Source organism: Erinaceus europaeus, chromosome 7, assembly GCF_950295315.1.
Source record: "Erinaceus europaeus chromosome 7, mEriEur2.1, whole genome shotgun sequence".
Classification (NCBI taxonomy): Eukaryota; Metazoa; Chordata; class Mammalia; order Eulipotyphla; family Erinaceidae; genus Erinaceus; species Erinaceus europaeus.
The window spans coordinates 71,408,552-71,423,222 of record NC_080168.1 but is presented as its reverse complement, the minus strand read 5'-3'; the positions used below and the strand labels follow the sequence as shown (position 1 = coordinate 71,423,222).

General features: G+C 40.9%; 1 protein-coding gene across 4 annotated transcripts in view; it reads left to right on the top strand.

Moving 5' to 3' along the window:
* Nucleotides 1–14,671, top strand: part of IFT88 (intraflagellar transport 88) — a 99,499-nt gene that overhangs the window by 33,399 nt on the left and 51,429 nt on the right. For 3 of the 4 annotated variants that reach the window (XM_060194727.1, XM_060194728.1, XM_060194730.1), the window contains 4 exons: nucleotides 1,448–1,679; nucleotides 4,003–4,073; nucleotides 7,477–7,563; nucleotides 9,465–9,564. In XM_060194727.1, the coding sequence (XP_060050710.1) occupies nucleotides 1,448–1,679; nucleotides 4,003–4,073; nucleotides 7,477–7,563; nucleotides 9,465–9,564 (490 nt within the window). The remainder of the gene's footprint in view (nucleotides 1–1,447; nucleotides 1,680–4,002; nucleotides 4,074–7,476; nucleotides 7,564–9,464; nucleotides 9,565–14,671) is intronic. The other variant, XM_060194729.1, reaches the window with a different exon arrangement.

Sequence of the window (14,671 nt, the reverse complement as noted above, 5' to 3'; positions counted from 1 at the left end):
AAAATTTATTTTTGGTGATTTAATAGTGATTGACAAGATTGTGGGGTAAGAGGAGTACAATTCATACAATTCCCACCGTCAGTATGCCATATCCCATCCCCTTTTTGGAAGGTTTCCTATTCTTTATCCCTCTGGGAGTATGGAGCAAAGATCTCTAAGGGGCACAGAAGGTCAGAGGTCTGGCTTCTGTAATTGCTTCTCCACTGGACATGGGATTTGGCAGGTTGATCCATACCGCCAGCCTGTTTCTAGCTTTCCCTAGTTGGGTAGGGCTCTGGGGTTCCAGGACATATTGGGAGGTCGTCTGCCAGCATCATGATAGTATTTTTCAACTTTTGTCTATGATCATCCCATATTCATCCTTCTCTTGCTGACTTATCTCACTTAACATGATTCCTTTAATCTCCATCCAGGATGGAGTGAAGAAAGTAAAATCACCATTTCTAGTAGCAGAGTAGTATTCCATTGTGTATATGTACTACAACTTTCTCAGCCACTCATCTGTTGTTGGACACCTGGGTTGCTTCCAGGTTATGAGTTACATTATTTTTAAAAAATTATTATTATTATTATTATTATTATTATTATTATTATTTTGCCTGCAGGGTTATCGCTGGGGCTCGGTGCCCACACTATGAATCCACTGCTCCTGAAGGATATTTTTCCCATTTTGTTGCTCACTGTTATTATTGTTGTCATAGTTGTTGGATAGGACAGAGACAAATGGAGAGAGGATGGGAAGACAGAGGGGGGAGAGAAAGAGAGACACCTGAAGACCTGCTTTACCACTTGTGAAGTGACCCCCCCTGCAGGTGGGGAGCCAGGGGCTCAAACCAGGATCCTCATGCCAGTCCTTGCGCTTTGTGCCACGTGCACTTAACCCACTGCACCACAGCCAGGCTCCCGAGTTACGTTATTTTTAATAACCAAAAAGTGGAAATATCCAGATGTTCAAGTCTACACAAGATTAGTGTAGAATACTGTCCATTAGTGAAAGTGGAAAAAAGTGCTAATGCATGTGGTAATCTAGAGGCATCTCAAAAGAGTATGCCACACTTAGGGAGCCAGGTGCAATCATCACATGTTCTATGACTTCATTTAAATGTACTTTCTAGAAAATGCAGAGCCCAGAGACAGAGAAGGGAGGTTAGTGGGTAGATAGGTCTGAAGGCCTGAATGGGAGAAGACTGTGAGATAGACACAGGTTTTCTTTTTAGGGTTTGGAAAATGACCTCAAAATAAGGAATCAGTTATGATTTCACAACTTTGTGGTCACTGCAGTAATCACTGAATCATACCCTGAAGTGAATTTTAAATTGTAAGCTCTAGTAAAAGCTCTAACAAAAGTAATGTTGGAAGGAGAAAAACTCTTTGTGAAATCTCTTAACTGTCATTCTAAGCTCTTCAGGCTTTGGAGGCTCAGAATGCTTGTTTGTGTTTCCCGTAGGATTAAAATCATGCAGAACATTGGCATTACTTTCATTAAAACTGGCCAGTACTCAGATGCCATCAATTCATTCGAGCATATAATGAGCACAGCTCCCAATCTGAAGTCAGGCTTCAACCTCATCCTCAGTTACTTTGCCATTGGAGATCGAGAGAAAATGAAGAAGGCTTTCCAAAAATTGATTGCTGTCCCGCTAGAAATTGATGAAGATGATAAGTACATTGCACCAAATGTGAGTATAATGACCACAAGGTAGCCAGGACTTGTGTTTCCAGAAATGAGAACGTTGGTCTGGATGACTTCATAGGCTACTTCCAGCCCTGTGTCAGTGTGTTTCAATGAGTGCTTTATCATTTTCATCACTTAAACTAGAATGGCTCTCTACTGAAATAGAGCTAGAATTCTGTTATAGTTAAAACAGACTGTACAGGAAGAAAAAGGGGGGGAAGAAGTCATCTTAAATAAGATTACATGTCATGCTTTAAGAGCAATATCTTCACCAAGAAACCCCTAGACATTGTTTCAACCGTTTTCTGTTATTATTGAGTGGAGGGAACTAGAACTATGTATGCTTAATATATCAAGAATGAAAAAAATAGTTCCTTATCCTTTTAAATAAATGTATATAATAGAAAAATCAAAATTCTAATGGTCTGAAGCTGTGTGTGTGTGTTTAATTATTACTAGGGTTATCACTGGGGCTTGGTGCTTGCATGATGAGTTCACCACTCCTATGGCCATTTCTTTCTCTTTTTTTGTATAGAGACAGAGAAATTGAGAAGGAGGAGGAGATAGGGAGAGAGAAAATGAGACACCTGCAGGACCGTTCAGTCCCCTTGCAGATGGGGACTAGAGGCTTGAACTTGAGTCCTTGCATATAATAATGCCTTTACTCTACTGAGTGCACCACCACCTGGTCCCAATACTGTATTAAATGAAAAATACATATTTTCATCCATACTTGAACATAAACTTAGGGGAGGAAACACAAAAATAATAATTCTTAGACAGTGAGATTTTTCTTAATGTTAAGTCAAACCATCTGAAATTACATGTATTTATAGATCAAAATGGTGAACTAATGTCAATTTCATAAGTTGAATTAGTAGATTTTCTTTTTCTTTTTTCTTGTCATCAGGGTTATTTCTGGGACTCAGTACCTGCATGACTCCCACACTCCTGGCTGCCATATTTTTCTTTTTGATAGAAGGTGAGAGACAGAGAGGAAGCACACACAGTACTGCTTCACTTTTAATGAAACTTCCTCCTTCAGACATTCTCACGTGGTGACCTGGGACTTGAACCCGGGCCTTCATGTATTATAACATGTGCTACTACTGGGTAAGCCACCACCCAGTCCCTAGTAGATTTTCTTAATAGATTGCAATGTCACTACAGTATAGTGGTAACACTCAGTATTTACTTCCCTTGCCTCTCAGTTATCTTCTATCAAGATAGGGCTTATCAGTGGTCTGGGAGGTGGCACAGTAGATAAAGCACTAGACCCTCAAGTATGAGGTCCTGAGTTCAGTCCCTGGCATCTTATGTACCAGAGTGATGTCTGGTTCTTTTTCTCTCTCATCCTATCTTCCTTATGAATAAATAAATTAAATCTTTAATATATATATATTCTAACCTCTAAAAAAAAAAAGATAGGGGCAGAGGGTAGATAGCATAATGGTTATGCAAAGTGACTCTCATGCCTGAGGCTCCAAAGCCCCAGGTTCAATCCCCTGTACCACAATAAACCAGGGCTGAACAGTGCTCTGGTAAAAAAAAAAAAAAAAAAAAAAAAAAGATAGAACTCATCATAATAACCTGCCTTACAGAGTTCTGAGACTTAAATGAAGCAAGACATATGAAATGCTCCTAACAGTACCTGGAACATAAGGCTATTTCTATTACTTTCATAATGAGAAAAAAAAAAAAAACATATGTCATGGCAGAATTGTATTTTTATTAGGACTCAAAGATGAGGATCACACTAAGTAACGATGGTGAAAATATTGACATTTGAATCTAGAATTTCTAACAGCCCACATTTCTTCTAATAGCTGCACCTACTGTGGAATGGCCCCACACTTTTCAGCTCTTCAATACCTATGCCAACCCAGTGGAGACTGTGCTAGGTAACCAGGAATAAGAAAAAATGTGCAGGGACTGGGCAGTGGCTCATCTGGCTGAGTGCACAAGTTACCATGTGCTGAGGGGACACTTCAGACATGTTAAAGCAGGTCTACAGGCGTCTCTCTTTCTCTCTTACTCCCCTCCCCAGTTTCTCTCTGTCATATCTAATAAGAAGCTAAAAAGAGGAAAAATGGCCACCAGGAGTGGCACTGAACCCCAGTAATAACCCTGATGGAAAAAAAAAAAAGAAAGGTATAAGGAATGGAGGAATGAAGGAAGATTAAAAAGAAAAATATTGTACTATTGTTAAAAGAGAAAATTACCACTGTCCATTTTATATAGTGGCTTAATAGTGAGCTGAATTAGAAATCTCAGTTCTAAGTGTTTACTTTTGAATTACTGGTTTTTTTCTTTCAATCTTTCCCTAGGATGATCCACACACTAACCTAGTAATTGAAGCTATAAAAAATGATCATCTAAGACAAATGGAACGTGAAAGGTAAAAATTTGTGACCTTGATGTAGTTTTAATGTTTTCTCTTTAGACTTATTTCTGCAAGAGAGAGAGAGAGACAGAGAGAGAGAGAGAACACCAGAACATTATTCTGGCACCTGCAAATCTGGGAATTGAACTTGGGACCTGATGCTCGAAAGTCTAGTACCTTATCCACTGTGCCATTTCCTGGGTCACAATGTAGTTTTAGCTTTCATAAAATGTTGAATGTTCATTCTGATTACTTCTTTTTAAAAGTTATTATATTCAGTATAACTCTTGAATAGTGTTCTCATTTACCACATCTGTGCTTTAATGAATTCTCTTTCCTCCTCCAGAATAATTTCAGTCCTCATCCCATTTATTCTTACTTTTTCTCTGCACCATGCTTTCCTTCAGCATGTTACAGGTGCAGTGTTGCTTAAACTCTGTATCGTGGTATTTAGAAAACTGTTTACATGTCCTCAATGAGATGAAAGCACTTCCTTTCTACCCCTAGTTTGTTGTTATATTTATTTTGCTTATTATGAAAATATATTGGAATTTTTTTCATCTATACTGACATAATCATGTGGTTTTGTCCTTGAGTCTATGGATACCCTCTGCTATATTCACTGATTTTCATGTGTACACCAACCTATGACTCATAGGATAAACCCCACTTGGTCACGGTGCAGTGTTTATATTTTGGAAGCATTATTGGCTTGATAGATTTTAAAGAATTTTGCATTCATACTCCCAAGGTATTAGTCAATATTTTTCCCTCAGGCTGGGGCATAAAAGAGGCTTCAAGCACAAGGGCGGGCATAAGGATCCCGGTTTGAGCCCCCGGCTCCCCACCTGCAGGGCAGTTGCTTCACAAGCGGTGAAGCGGTCTGCAGGTGTCTTTCTCTCCCCCCTCTCTGCCTTCCCCTCCTCTCTCCATTTCTCTCTGTCTTATCCAACAACAACGACATCAATCATAACTACAACAATAGAACAACAAGGGCAACAAAAGGGAATAAATAAAAAAAAAATTTTAATTTTAAAAGAGGCTTCATAAAATAACCTATTTACTGAGAGTATACACAATGGACACCAATTCCTCTTTAGATGCCTGCCAGGATGCTAGAGTAAAATAATAGTTACAGAACTACTCAAATGGTCTTTTAGAGAGTTGTGGTAATCTGTTTTTCAAAAATGTGGTCCATTCTGTCTATGCTGTGATGTCACCTGGGGTAGAAAGGAAGCGCTTTCATCTCATTGAGGACATGTATGGAAAACCTGACAGAGATTCAATTATAAAAAGGAATAAAGCAGAGAGTCGGGCAGTGGCGCAGCAGGTTAAGCGCACATGGCTCAAAGCGCAAGGACCCCGGCTTCAGCCCTCAGTTCCCCACCTGCAGGGGAGTAGCTTCACAAGCGGTGAAGCAGGTCTGCAGGTGTCTGTCTTTCCCCCATCTGTCTTCCCCTCCTCTTTCCATTTCTCTATGTCCTATCTAAACAATGGCATCAATAACAATAATAATAACTACAACAACAATAAAAAACCACAAGGGCAACAAAAGGGAAAATAAGTAAATATTAATTTTTTTTTTAAAAAAAGGAATAAAGCAGGAGTTGGGTAGTAGCACAGCGGGTTAAGTGCACATGGCGTGAAGCTCAAGGACCAGCATAACGATCTAGATTCAAGCCCCTGTCTCCCCACCTGCAGAGGAGTAGCTTCACAGGCAGTGAAGCAGGTCTGCAGATGTCTTTCTCTCTCTCTCTCTCTCTGTCTTCCCCTCCTCTCTCCATTTCTCTCTGTCCTATCCAACGACAATGACATCAACAACAAAAACAATTATAAAAGGGCAACAAAAGGGAAAATAAATATACAAAAATAAAAATAAAAGGAAAAAAGGACTGATGTATGCTTTGATACATGTCATTCTTAAAAACATGCTGAGTGACAGAAGCCAGTCCAGTAGGCTCCATATCCCATGGCTCCATTGATTTGAAAGGTGCAGATAGGATAGGTCTGTGAGCCATGTCGTGGTGGCCATTCTCCTCTCACACTTTCGTTAGCCTGGCAACCTTGCATCCAGGGTCTCTTCCATTCATCACCATGCATCACAGAGCTGTGAAAAAGAAAGGGGCTTGGGAACTGCTACCTAGTCCAGGCTTCCCCCCCACCTCTACACTCCAGCTGGTTTAAGGATCCTCTAGCACAGTTGCTCACCACTTGTGCTTATATGGTGTGTTATCCCTGAGAGATGTTTATGCTTCCAGTTCAAGAAATAGATGGAATTTATCCATTGGATACTCAAGCACTGATTAGAAGAGACACATGTACCCCTGTGTTCATAGCTGCATTGTCCACAATAGCCTGAGTGGAAGCAGCCTAAATGCCCATCAACAGATGTCTGGCTAAAGAAGCTATAAGATATATATTCCATGGAATATTATCAAAAAAAAGATGATATTGTGTCCTTTGGGACAAATTGGATGGAACTGGAGGTGATTATGCTTAGTTGTTTCAATAGTATTTTAATCTCTGATTTGGAGCTCAGTGGCTTAAAAGCCTCTTTTGTGCTTTTTCTTCCCTGTAGGCTATGGGAGCATGAGGGCTTTTAAACTATAAGTAGGCTTCTTAATCACTGACTCCTGACCAAGAGATAAAGCAGGATGTGGTAGAGATAATCCAGTGGTTATGCAAAGAGACTTTCACAGCCCCACCACTATGCCACAGAGGTATAGGTCTTCTCCTGAGTTTCCTGGTTAGTTCTTTGTCCCCTGGTGTTAGCCCAGGGCCTCTCTGCCACTGCTCCAGATTCTGAGGTCAGTAGCTATGGAGACTCAGAGTTGCACTTGGTGAGTCTCAGGGGAGTCCTCTCCTCCCTTCAGCCATCCCCTTGTAGGTGGAACAGGCTGGAGGTGGTGTCTCAACTGATAAACTGCTGGACTGTTACCAGCCACTTAATCTCTCCCTAGGCTCCTCTCTGACCACCAGCCACACGTGTTTGCACTCACCGGTGATTTGGCGGGCTCCTGAAGTCATTCTAGCCCTGTCTTGTTTCGGTCCCAGGTGGTCTCCATTGGTATTCTTATTTTAGCAGACCACTGCTCAGCTCTGGCTTATGGTGGTACAGGGGACTGAACCTGGGATCTTAGAGCCTCCAAGATTCCCTATTCTTTATCTTGCTGGGAGTAAGACCAAAGATCTCTATTGGGTGCAAAAGGTCAGAAGTCTGGCTTCTTTAATTGCCTCTCCACTCCACTGAACATGGATGTTGGCAGGTCAATCCATACCCCCAGCCTGTCTCTACCTTTCCCTAGTAGGGTAGGGCTTTGGGGAGGTGGGGTTCCAGGACACATTGGTGAGGTCATCTGCCTAAGAAAGGCAGGCTTCTATGCCCAATTTTTAACTCAGACTATTTGGTTTGCTCTAGGAAAGCCATGGCAGAAAAATACATCATGACAGCAGCAAAACTCATTGCTCCTGTGATTGAAACATCTTTTGCCGTAGGCTATGATTGGTAAGAGAAAAATTCAGCCCAACTGGAGGGATGTGGGGTTTTCTTATAGTTTGCAGTTTTGTTGATTCAAAAGCTGGAGGAGGGGACTGGGGATATAATACAGTTGTTATGCAAAATACTTTCATACTTGAGGCTCCAAGGTCCCAAGTTCAATTCCCAGCACCACCATAAACTAGAGCTAAGTAGTGCTGGTGGGGTGGGGGGGGGGGGAGTAATGTGAAAGAGTTAACAAATCAGTCTTGATTTTTCTTTATCTAGTAAGCAATATATGTCAAGATTAAATATATGTCAGGATTAACATAGGCCATTCTGAACATTGGAATATGTCTTTCTTATTGCCCTTACTATTTGTATGTGAGAACTAAGGCACATGAAGTACCATTTGATATGAGAATACATAATTGATTCTACTCTATTTCAAAGACTTGCTTATTGATAATAGAGAGAAAGGGGGAAAACCAGAGTTAATTTGGCAAATAGGAGAGTTGACCTCAGGACCTCATGATTGAGTATCCAAGGCTTTATGCACTGTGTCACCACCCAGACCCCACTCTCTTTACCTTAACTTTCAAAAATGTAATACAGTGGCCTGGGAGCTATCGCAGTAGATAAAGTGTTGAACTCTCAAACATAAAGTCCTAAGTTCGATCTCCCAGCATCATATGTGCCAGAGTGATTGTTCTGCATCTCTTTCTCTCCTGTATAAATAAATAAATAAATAAACAAATCTTTTTAAAGAATGTAATGCAGCATCCAGAGCTCTGCACATACATGATAGATATAATTTCTGATGGCTTCCTCAGGCCAGTTTTGTTTGCTTGTTTGTTCGTTTTAGTGTTGGTTTTTGGTTTTTGGGCTTTTTTTGAGAGGGAAGTGGTGGGCGAAAGGAAAAGAGCGGAAGAGACAGAATAACACCAACAGGAGCCAGGTGGTGGTGCACCTGGTTGAGCACACATGTTACAATGCACAAGGACCCCAGGTTTGAGCCCCTGGTCCCTACCCGCAGGGGGAAAGCTTTGCAAGTGGTAAAACAGGGCTGCAGGTATCTCTCTTTCTCTCCCCCTCTCTATCTCTCCCTACCCTCTTGATTTCTGACTGCCTCTATCCAATAAATAAAGATAATTTAAAAAAATAGTAACCAAAAAAAATGAGAGAGAATAACACCAACACACTGTTCCACTGTTCATGGTGCTCCCATGTGGTTGGAGCCCAGGGCTCCAGCTCAGGGCCTCACAGCATTTTAAGGTGCATGCTGTTTCCAAGCCCTCCCCCCTTTTTTTGATAGTTAAAAATGAGTGGGCCTGGGATGCACTTAAGTGTTAGAGCACATGTCTGGCACGTAGGAGGCTCTCGGCTCAATTCCCAGCTCCACTGAGAGAAAATAAGAGACTGTAAATAGCAAACCAGTTTAATTTAAAATACCACAAATAAATAAAAGTAACAACAGGCTAATGAAAATCTGTTTGAAAATTAGCTGAGAACTGAAGAATTTAGAAACTTAACACCTGTATTGGAAGAAATCTAGTGTTGATCTTTATATAACACTAACGGCACTTAAATTTGGGAGTAGGGAGGTAGAAGAACAAAGAGGTAATTCACTGACTAAGGCATGTGCCTCCATATCCACTGCCCGAGTTTAAGCCCTCTCATCTCTTGGGGGTGTATTGACACTGGAGCAAGCTCAGCTGTGTCCCTGTCTCTTTCCCAAATGAAAAAAGCAGCCCAGGAGTGGTAAGATGAGGTATGCACAGGGTTCTGGCTATACAGTACACACACATACACACACACACACACACACACACACACACACTCATTTTGAATCATCACATTTAAGATTTCTAAAGGTCACATCAAATATGCTAAAACCAAGTGATGTAATTATGTAATGTCTCACACTGTAGGTGTGTTGAAGTTGTGAAAGCTTCTCAGTATGTGGAGCTGGCCAATGATCTGGAAATAAACAAAGCAATCACATACTTGAGGCAAAAGGACTTCAACCAAGTAAGTTTTTATTTTTTAACATATATTTAATAGTGATTTATAAGATAGTAGGGGTATAATTCCATACCACTCCCCATCAACAAAGTTCTTTGCCCCCCTACCCCTCAACAGTAACCACCAGTTCTCCCATGGTCATAAATAGGGGTTGACTATAATATATATATTTTTTCTTTTTCCTTTTTCCAAGTTCATGTATTTCAGTTCTCTATATTTCACTTACAAGTGAAATCATCTCATAGTTATCTTTAGCTTTCTTGCTTATTTCACCAGTCATAATCATTTCCAGTCCCATCCATTTGGTCTTGAAGGACACAAGATAGCCTTTAACTACTGAGTACTACTCCATTGAGTATATGTCCCATGATTGTTTATATATCTATGACTCAAATTGATTATTTTTATTTCATTGATAAAGGCCTTTTGCCCCCCTATTTCTCATAGGGTTATTTTTCCCCCAATAACTATTTTTTCTTTTTTTAAATTTCTTTATTGGGGAATTAATGTTTTACACTCAACAGTAAGTACAATAGTTTGCACATGCATAACATTTCCCATTTTTCCATATAACAATACAACCCCCACCCCCAATAATGTTTAACTTTTAATCTGAAAATTTTTGTTGACTGTGCTTGGCCTGTTCATATTATCTAGTTCCTCTTTATTTAATTTTGGAAGTTTTAGGTATCTAGGAACTCATCCATTTCTCCTGGGTTCTCTAGCTTGGTGGCATATAGTTACTCATAGAAGTCTTGCATGATATGTTGAATTTCTGTGGTGTCTGTTGTGATATCTCCTCTTTCATTTACAATCTGATTTATTTGGGTCTTTTCCCTTTTTTTTTTTTTTTTGTGAGTTGGGCTAAAGGTTTGTCAATTTTGTTCACTCTTTGGAAGAACCAAAATTTACTTTTGTTGAACTTTTGTATGGTTTTCTTATTTTCAATGTTATTTATTTCTGCCCTAACTAGTTATTTCTGTCCTTCTGGTTGCTTTAGGGTTCCATTGTTCTTCTTATTCTAGGTCTTTAAGGTGTGCAATCAGCTTGTTTATTTGTGCTTTTTTCCTGTTTTCTAATGTGTGTTTGTATGGCTATGAACTTCCCTCTTAGTACTGCCTTAGCTGTGTCCCAAATATTTTGATAGCTTGTGTCTTCATCTTCATTGAACTCTAGAAACATTTTGATTTCTTCCTTTATTTCCTCTTGGAAGCAGTAGTTGCTAAGTAGTTTGTTTGTTTTGCATGACATATGTAAAAAGTGTTTTTTTGGTTGCCACCAGAGTTATCACTGGGGCTTAGTGCCTGCACAGCTCCACTGTTCTCAGTCTTCTTTCTGATAGAAGCAGAGAGAAACAGAGGCAGAAAAACACTTGCAGCACTGCCTCACCACTCTTGAAGCTTCCCCCCGAAGGTGGGAACTGAGGGTTTGAACTGGGGTCCTTGCTCATGGCAACATGTGAGCATGTGTGCTCAACCTGGTGTACCACCACCTGGCCCCCATATACAAAATTTAAAATAATAACACAGAAAATAGACTCTCAAACATCTGAAACTAGCACATATGTGGTAGGGGAGAAAGCATAATGGTGATGCAAAAAAGACTTGTTGCCAGAAACTCCAAAGTCCTAGGTTCAATCTCCTACACCACTGTAAGCCAGAGCTGAGCAGTACTCTGATAAGGAAGGAAAGAAGGAAGGGAAGGAAGAAGGCTAGCTACATGAAATTAGAATGTGTTTATTATGACAATCTTGAAAAAAATTAAGGAAAGCACCATTGAATGCTGACCTGGAACAAGAAGTCCAAGGATCCAAATGCTAGTGTTAATGTAGGTTCCAGAGAGATCTGTGCTAGCAAGAAATAATGAGACTGTTTCCATTTTCAAGACCAGGCTATTTTTTCCCTTTTGTTGCCTTGTTGTTTATCTTTGTCATTATTATTACTGTTGTTATTGCTGTCATTGTTGTTGCATAGAACAGAGAGAAGTCAAGGGAGGAGGTGAAGACAGAGAGGGACAAAAAGATAGACATCTTCAAACCTGCTTCATCCCTTGTGAAGTGATTCCCCTGCAGGTGGGTAGCCGAGGGCTCAAACCAGGATCCTTATGCCGTTCCTTGTGCTTTGTACCATGTGCACTTAAGCCACTGTGCTACCACCTGGCTCCCAAGACCAGTTGTTCTTACGCTCAGCCCTCAATTCCGTTGAAACACCTAACACTAAAACACCTCCACACAACATACTATAAATGAAAGACCACTAGACTTTCTGGATGTTGAAGAATCTCTTCCATCCCCTCAACATGAATACATTCATACAATGGTCACGCTACAAAAAGAGTGCTCTGAGTGAAAATGTTCTTTGCCCTTATGAATAAAGGGTGAGAACTACTAATAGTTCCCTGTCTGACTTTCCCAGTGTAGATGGATTTGAAGGAATTTCAGGTGGCATTCATGCATTGATGGGATTCTATTTAGGAGACAAAGGTCTACAACTTCTAGAAGAAAGAATGTGCTTTAAGAGAACCATTTGGTCATGAATGCAGTTATTATTCTGACTGCTTATTTGTTGGTTCTGGTTTCACATTCACATTGTCTCAACAACTGGACAGATAAAGAATATGACAACTAATATAAATTAAAACTAAAGATCAAACTATCTTAGTGCTTATTAAAAGTGAAGCACGAGGGCCAGGTAGCTGTGCACCAAGGTTAGTCACAAGGTCTCAAGCTCAGTCCCCTGGCATTGCATGTACTGAACCCAGAATGATACTCTGACTCACTCTCTCTCCGCTTTTTCTCTTATACAAGATTCAGCATGGTTTTTTTAAATTTTTATTTACAAAATGGAAATATTGATAAGACTATAGGATAACAGGGGTACAATTCCACACAATTCCCACCACCAGAACACTATATCCCATCCCCTCCCTTGATAGCTTTCCTATTCTTTATCCCTCTGGAAGCATGGACCCAGGATCATTATGGGGTGCAGAAGGTGGAAGGTCTGGCTTCTGTAATTGCTTTCCTGCTGATCATGGGTGTTGGCAGGTCGATCCATACTCCCAGCCTGTCTCTCTCTTTCCCTAGTGGGGCAGGGATCTGGAGAAGCAGGGCTCCAGGGCACATTGGTGGGGTCATCTGCCCAGGGAAGTCAAATTGGCATCATGGTAGCATCTGGAACCTGGTGGCTGGAAAAGAGTTAAGATATAAAGCAGAACAAATTGTTGACTAATTATGAACCTAAAGGCAAGAGTATTGCCAATGAAGATTTGGGGTCTCTTTTGGAGAAAGCTAGTAGGTCTATTTTAGGTATATTCCAAGGGGCCCATGACTTTACTAGTTTTTGCCTGAGCCTGACATCTAATATGCAGATACACCCAGGTTATTGTCTGGGTAGATAGTGTCATAGTTGGAAAAAGGACTAGAAGGCTGGATCAGGGAAGAGAGTAGCTCCCAAATATGGGGAAAGTATATAAATATTGTTAACTGTAAATCCCATCAATTTGATCTGGGGCCCATATTCAGCACAGCAACCTGTGTAACATCTGCATCCCTGTAGGTCTGAGCTCACATCCTGTGGTCATGGTTAGGAACATTCCAGGATGCACTAATTTCAGGACCCATCTTCCTCAACTGGTAGGTAGAGTATGTTGTCCAACCTCCCTTCAGAGAATGGAACATTTCCTACCATTGTTGATCCTCATAGGGAGCAAGGTCCATAGGGGCCTCCAAAGGGGCCCCTTATGTTGTTCCTGATGGAGTTGACCAGTAACAGTGGAAAGAGGGATCTGTTAGAGGTCTAGGTCCATCATGTCTTTGTCAGAATCATAGGACTTCCTGACTAGGGACCCAGGTGATGGGTTGGTCTGATAGTGACTAAAGTTTAGTCATCGTTAAAGTATGCCAGTCTCTTGCCCTTATTCAGCTTTTGTAGTTCTTCCTTTGTTTGACAAGGTTAGCTTTGGAGTGATTGAGGGACATGGAATAGGAGGTAGGTGAGGAGGGTATCTAGGTCTAAGTAGAAACTATTTCATTAGGCACCTTATGGTGTGTTTTTAGGTCTTTATACTTGCTTGCTTTATTTATCGACTCACTGTGAACTATTATGCACTTTTTGCTTTAAGATATATATTTTCCCCTAACTTATAGATACATGTGCATATGCCCTATCTCATGGGCCCTGGTCTATATCTAGGATTTGAGGCTTTGTTAAGAAGTGCACCACTGGAGGGGGCCGGGTGGTAATGCAGCAGGTTAAGCACACATGGCATGAAGCACAAGGACCAGCATAAGGATCCTGGTTCAAGCCCCCAGCTTCCCACCTGCCAGAGAGTCACTTCACAAGCAGTGAAACAGGTCTGCAGGTGTCTGTCTTTCTCACCCCCTCTCTGTCTTCCCCTCCTCTCTCGACTTCTCTGTCCTATCCGGCAACAACAACAGCAATAGTAATAATAATAACAGCAAGGGCAACAAAATGGGAAAAATGGCCTCCAGGAACAGTGGATTCATAGTGTAGGCATCGAGCCCCAGCAATAACCCTGGAGGAAAAAAAAGAAAAAAGAAGTGCACCACCTGAAATGTAATTAAGGAGTCCTATGAGCTAGGAAAGGTCTCACAAGAGTATTGAAGCTGAAGAGCTGACATTCTATGCCTGACGTCTATGGACACAGTCCAAACGAAACATGCCGAAGATACAAAATTATACATAGAAGACGCAAAAGAATCCAGTAGAAATATTTAGAAATTAGAGCTGAGATAGATAGCATAATGGTTATGCAATGAGACTCTTACACCTGAGGCTCCAGAGTCCCAGGTTCAATACCCTGTAACACCATAAGCCAGAGCTGAATGGTGCACCTGCACCCATTCTTACCCCTGAAATAAGACATCCCGATGGGTTAATGACTAATCAGCCCATGCTGAAGCATAACTGTGGTGCCATGCCCTTGGTATTTTCTTATTTTAGGGATTCTTGGACTCAGTATGGCCATCAAAGGCCCTAACACAAATGCATGTATTGTAGCTGAGCTTCAGATGTACCTCTGGTATCCTCATAATGTTTAGCATGAGCAAACGATCAATGATTCTATGACTTTCTTTTAATGGTTTGGGACA